General features: G+C 45.7%; 1 protein-coding gene across 1 annotated transcript in view; it reads right to left on the reverse strand.

The window, feature by feature from the left end:
* LOC141116717 (uncharacterized) overlaps positions 1 to 4,693 on the reverse strand; it is a 181,860-nt gene extending 177,167 nt beyond the window's left edge. Inside the window, exons 1-2 of the mRNA XM_073609109.1 lie at positions 4,626 to 4,693; positions 2,241 to 2,305 (exon numbers count right to left, since the gene is read on the reverse strand). Coding sequence (XP_073465210.1) covers positions 2,241 to 2,271 — 31 coding nt within the window. The 5' untranslated portion in view covers positions 2,272 to 2,305; positions 4,626 to 4,693. The remainder of the gene's footprint in view (positions 1 to 2,240; positions 2,306 to 4,625) is intronic.
* Between the last annotated feature and the right edge of the window lie 1,307 nt (positions 4,694 to 6,000).

The raw sequence follows: 6,000 nt of genomic DNA on the forward strand, positions 1-6,000 counted from the left end.
AAAAAATGCATGATTTTGCCCCAAAGAAGTTTTATTAGACCTTTACCAACAAGCAGGGGCATTGCCAGGTCTACAAAAGATCTGGGCTAGAGCCCATAGCAGCGTAGTAAAGAAAGTCATACACTTCGACAGGCATACACATGAATATACAGTAATATACGTGTGTGTGTTTATATCCCCAGAAAGCCCCCCCACTTTCATCAGGGTCCCCAGAGAGCCCCCCTTACATCAGGGTCCCCAGAGAGTCCCCCCTTACATCAGGGTCCTCAGAGAGTCCCCCCCCTACATCAGGGTCCCCAGAGAGCCTCCCCCTTGCATCAGGGTCCCCAGAGAGCCCCCCCCTTGCATCAGGGTTTCCAGAGAGCCCCCCCCTAAATCAGGGTCCCCAGAGAGCCCCCCCCTAAATCAGGGTCCCCAGAGAGCCTCCCCCTTAAATCAGGGTCCCCAGAGATCCTCCCCCTTAAATCAGGGTCCCCAGAGAGCCTCCCACTTAAAATCAGGGTCCCCACAGAGCCTCCAATTGGGGACCCCTGCAGAGACTCGGGGCTATGAGTCCCAGATTCAGGGCTATAGCCCCAAAAGCCACCCCCTAGCAGCGCCACTGCCAACAGGTGACAAGCGATACAACACTCAGGTGTGAACCATATATTGAGAATAATAGGATTCTGCATCTTCAGCATTGTAGCGCAACAAAATTGTAGGCTTAAGCTGACCATACATTATACAATTTTCATGTACATTTTCCTTTAGATTTACCATCAACTATGTAGTGCAAGGGCCTACCTGATTGGATGCAAATTAAAAGTGTTGTTTAGGTTTGACATCATAATATATGCTTTGTGGTAAATCTAAAGGAAAATTGTACAAGAAAATTGTATAATGTATGGTCAGCCAGTCATTTACTGCTCCATCTCACAATGCAAGTCTTTGGGTCGCTGAAATCAAAACACTCCTTGCATGGCTGAGATCTTATATCAGCAGCTGATAAGGAGAAAGGCAGAATCAGAGGAAATTGTGTCTTTGCTGCCTCTAGTGGCTACAGGAGTTTAGCAGGGAGGTTGAATAAGGCTGAATCAAGAGCAAATCTCCATTTAGCGGTCACAATTTTTGCATGTAATACAATAACAAAAATATGGAAAATCGAGCATTTAAAAAAATGTGAATGTTGCATTAAAAAATAACTTTAAAGGTGAACATTATATTAATAGCCCAAAATGTAGGTTTATCAGCAGGACACTTTACTTTTTCTTTAGGCCTGGTTCACACTAGTAAGGTGCGAATTTGATCCCATTTCAGGTGCAATTATATAATGCGACTTCTTTGTGATTTTGATGAGATTTTAATCCTGTGTGCTTTTCATGCGATTTTATGAACTATTACTACTACTACTACTTCTTTTGAGGGACCAAGGATTTGTTTTGGAGGAATGTTCAGGGTTAAAAAAAAATGAAATCACTTTTTAAGTCAACTCAGAATCACATGTACATACTATTCCAGTGCCTTTCCACTGAAGTCTATGGGACCAAAATCACGCTGGAATTGCACCAAAGTAGCTCCAGGAACCTCTTCCAAAATCGCTCCCTGATGAGTTGCATTGATGTAAATAGTCGCAATTCAAAACAAGGTGATTACATTGTCATTCAGTTCTGTTTGACTGAAGTTACATCAGAAATCGCACTAGTGTGAACCAGGGCTTAAAGTCGTTCTAAAGGCAGGCTTATGGCTTTTTACCTTAATGCATTGTATGCATTAAGGTAAAAAACCTTCTGGGTGCAGCTCCCCCCTCATCCCCCTATAATTTACCTGAACCCCATTGCAATCCAGCAATGTGAATGAGAGCAGCGGCTCTCCCCGGTCTCTCTCTCCTCATTGGCTTACACAGCAGCGGGAGACATTGGCTCCTGCTGCTGTCAATCACAGTCAGTAAGCCAATGAGGAGAGGGTGGGGGGCCAAGCCAATGTCCATTCACAGGAGCACAGCAGAAGTGAGCCTGCTCGAGTGCCCCCATAGCAAAAGGAAGAGGATCCGGCTGCTCTGTGCAAAACTTTTACACAGTGCAGGTAAGTATACTATGTCTTTAGAAACAGTTTAATGCCTTTGAGAGGATAATGATGGCCGATGCAGGAGAATTGCTGGTTCACTAACTATAGCTCTTAATGATGATCAACACAGGCTACACATAAAAATTATATATAGAAGCTTTATTTTACATACTGTATATATTTTTTGCAAGACCTACCATCACTGTATCTTGAAGGCATCTGACCCATCTTCTGTTCTTCAAGAGTAAAATGGTAACTAGACCTTTAAAATGAAAATATAAAATGATGTATAATATATGTGTAGCACACTCCTAGTATGAGATGCTAGGTCAATTTCGTTTTTGGCTCTTCTGTAGTCATTGGAGCAGCTATTGATTTCTCTGGGCTGTCCTAGATTTTACAAGCTGCAAGTTTGATGGTTTCCCTGTGCATTCTGGAGTCTTCTAGAACATAGAGGGCTGGGAAAGTCGAAAGGGCGACTTAAATATTTAGTGTTTTTCAGTTAATCCCTGGGGAGGTGTGGCCTGTAGGTGGCTGGAGGATTTTTGCATAGTTACAATCACAGGAAGTCGCTAGCTGAGTATGGGAGCCCAGGGCAGCCATCAGAAATTTTTGGTCCCCTTACACAGCTTTAGGTCTGGGCCACCCTGAGCCTGACCACCAACATTCCCCAGGGCTTGCCCATGGGCCATCCCATCAAATCCACACACCGGCCACCTCCCCTGTTCGCACTTAGCCCCCCCCTCAATCCTGTATATATGTCAGACCCCCCCCTCAATCCTGTATATATGCCAGCCCCCCTCACACCTGTATATATGTCAGCCCCACCCCCCCACACCTGTATATATGCCAACCCCTCTCACACTTGTATATATAACAGCCCCCCTCACACCTGTATATATGTCAGCCCCCCACACACACACACCTGTATATATGTCAGCCCCTCCTACACCTGTATATATGTCAGCTCCCCCTCACACCTGTATATATGTCAGCCCCCCCCACACACACGCACCTGTATATATGTCAGCCCCCCCACACCTGTATATATGCCAGCCCCCCTCACACCTGTATATAGGTCAGCCCCCCACCTGTATATGTGCCAGCCCCCCTCACACCTGTTTATATGTCAGCCCCCCCTTACACACCTGTATATATGCCAGACCCCCCCCCACACCTGTATATATGCCAGCCCCCCTCACACACCTGTATATATGCCAGCCCCCCTCACACACCTGTATATATGCCAGCCCCCCTCACATACCTGTATATATGCCAGACCCCCTCACACACCTGTATATATGCCAGCCCCCCTCACACCTGTATATATGTCAGCCCCCTCACACCTGTATATATATATATATATATATATATATATATATATATATATATATACACAAATCTGTAAACACACAAGCCTCTGGCCTCTCCCTGTACACAAACAGCCCCCTCCCTTTCCTTCACAGCCCCTACTTGTAAAGGAAATCTTCCTACCTACTCCCAGTTCGTTTTCACAAAGCTGACATGTTGCTGACACAGAGGAGCACAGTACAGGCAGCTCACATGAGGGGTGCAAATGCATATAGTAGCCAGAGGTGGCAGTAAAGAGTTTGATGTCTGAGCTCAATGACACAGAGAGCAGCAGAAGCTGCGAGATCGTTTCTATAGTGCACAACACGTCTCCCCTTCACCCATCCTGACTTCTTCTGGCCCGGGCGGGCCCCTCACAGTTGTATCAGGTGTACCCCCCTGACGGTTGCCAGGTGGGTGCCATTCAGAGAACACCTCGCATTTTCTTAATGAGGGCCCATACACACTGGCTTAAAAAAACACTGCTCCTAGAGGAATTTAGCATTTTGCCTGTAGAAGCAACTAATGTTATCCTATGCGTCCGTTTACACTTTATTAGCAACAAAATGTTAGAAATACAACATACCACTATAGACTAAGTTCATCTGGACTGTATCTCCAGTTAGATCTCATTAGCTTGTATGCTTTGCTGTGCTGCCTATTTATTGTTTGAGTGTTTTACAGTCAATAGCCAAATTCCCCCGTGTCTCTAATATGTCCTTTATACAGTGGCAAGCAGGGCAGCCATCAGAAATGGTGTGGCCCCTTACACAGCTTTAGGCCTGGGCCCCCCCGGGCCTGACCGCCAACATTCCCCAGGGCCCGCCCACTGGCTGTCCCATCGAATCCGCCCACTGGCCATCCTACGTCCTCTTCCTTCTCCATCCCATGTTCTCTGTCCCGTGTTCTCTTCGTCCTCCTGCAATCCCATATACTCTATTCCACGTCCTCCTCCTCCTCCTCCAGTTCCATCTTCTCCACCCCATGTCCTCCACCTCCAGTCACATCTCCGCCCCTAGTCCCATCTCCACCCTCTCTAACTTCTCCACCCTACCCTGCATTCTGGCAGCCGGTCCACTCTGACAGCAGCTGCCTTGTGTTAAAGATAGCCCGGGTTGTGACCTGTGGTCCGGGCCCCTCGGACATGCGGGCCCCTTACATGTGTACTGGCTGTAGCCCCCTGGTGCCAGGAAATGGTGTCCCCCCCAGACAGTAAAAACGAATAACATTACCTGCAATCCTCTTCTAAGATCTGTGCTTTATTGTTCTTGGTACTTCCTGGTCGGACTCTCACCACACCCAGCAATTTACCTTCCCACACCTGCCTGCGATTCAAAGGTGATGTGTAGATATGCCAATTAACCCTTTCACTGCCAGCACCCTTTTTGCACAAGTATAAAAAAATCATTTTAGGCCTGAAAATGTGTAACCCCCCCCCCCCCCCCCAACATACACTTTCTTAACCCAGACATCCTAGAGAATAAAATAGCGGGTAGTTCTAATTTTTTTTATGTTAGTGCAACAGTCTATGGAACACAAAATGTCAGTATAAATACTTAACCACTTCCGGACTGCCGCACGCACATATACGTCCTCTCTTTGAAGAGGAATATCGATGTTATGGCAGCAGCTAGCTGCCATATCCCCGGTATCCTCTTCTTCGGCGGGTGGTCCGAATTCCGATAATGGTGGTCTCTGCGGCGGATCCGCCACGAGATCACTTTTATTGGCGACGGGAGAGGGCCTCCGGCGCCTTCCGCTGCTTACCGGAGCCGTCGATATCGGCGGAGACGATCGGATCCTTCTCCTTCCTGAGTATGGAGACAAGTGAGGGGAAGATGGCCCCCCAACCGTCTCCATACCATTGCAGGGCAGAAGCAATGTCAAAAACGTCACTTCCGCCCATAGCTCTTAAAGGGCCATTTATTTTTTTCTTATTTTTTTCAAATAACATTTATTTTTTATTTTTTTTAATTGCATTTTAGTGTAGATATGAGGTCTTTTTGACCCCAGATCTCATATTTAAGAGGTCCTGTTATGCTTTTTTTTCTATTACAAGGGATGTTTACATTCCTTGTAATAGGAATAAAAGTGACACAATTTTTTTTAAAAAAAAAGAACAGTGTAAAAATAAAAAATAAAAGGTAAAATAAATAAGAAAAAAAACTAAAAAAAATTTAAAAGCGCCCCGTCCCGCCGAGCTTGCGTGCAGAAGCGAGCGCATACGTAAGTACCACACATGTGAGGTATCGTTCAAACCACACATGTGAGGTATCGCCGCGATCGGTAGAGCCATAATTCTAGCCCTAGACCCCCTCTGTAACTCAAAACATGCAACCTGTAGAATTTTTTAAACGTCACCTATGGTGATTTTTAAAGGGTAAAAGTTTGTCGCCATTCCACGAGCTTGCGCAGTTTTGAAGCGTAACATGTTGGGTATCAATTTACTCTGCGTAACATTATCTTTCACAATATAAAAAAAATTGGGCTAACTTTACTGTTGTCTTATTTTTTTAAATTAAAAAAGTGTAATTTTCCCCAAAAAATGTGCTTTGTAAGACCGCTGCGCAAATACGGTGTGATAGAAAGTATTGCAATGACCGCCAT

The sequence above is a fragment of the Aquarana catesbeiana genome, linkage group LG13 (genome assembly GCF_042186555.1).
Source record: "Aquarana catesbeiana isolate 2022-GZ linkage group LG13, ASM4218655v1, whole genome shotgun sequence".
In the NCBI taxonomy this organism is placed as follows: domain Eukaryota; kingdom Metazoa; phylum Chordata; class Amphibia; order Anura; family Ranidae; genus Aquarana; species Aquarana catesbeiana.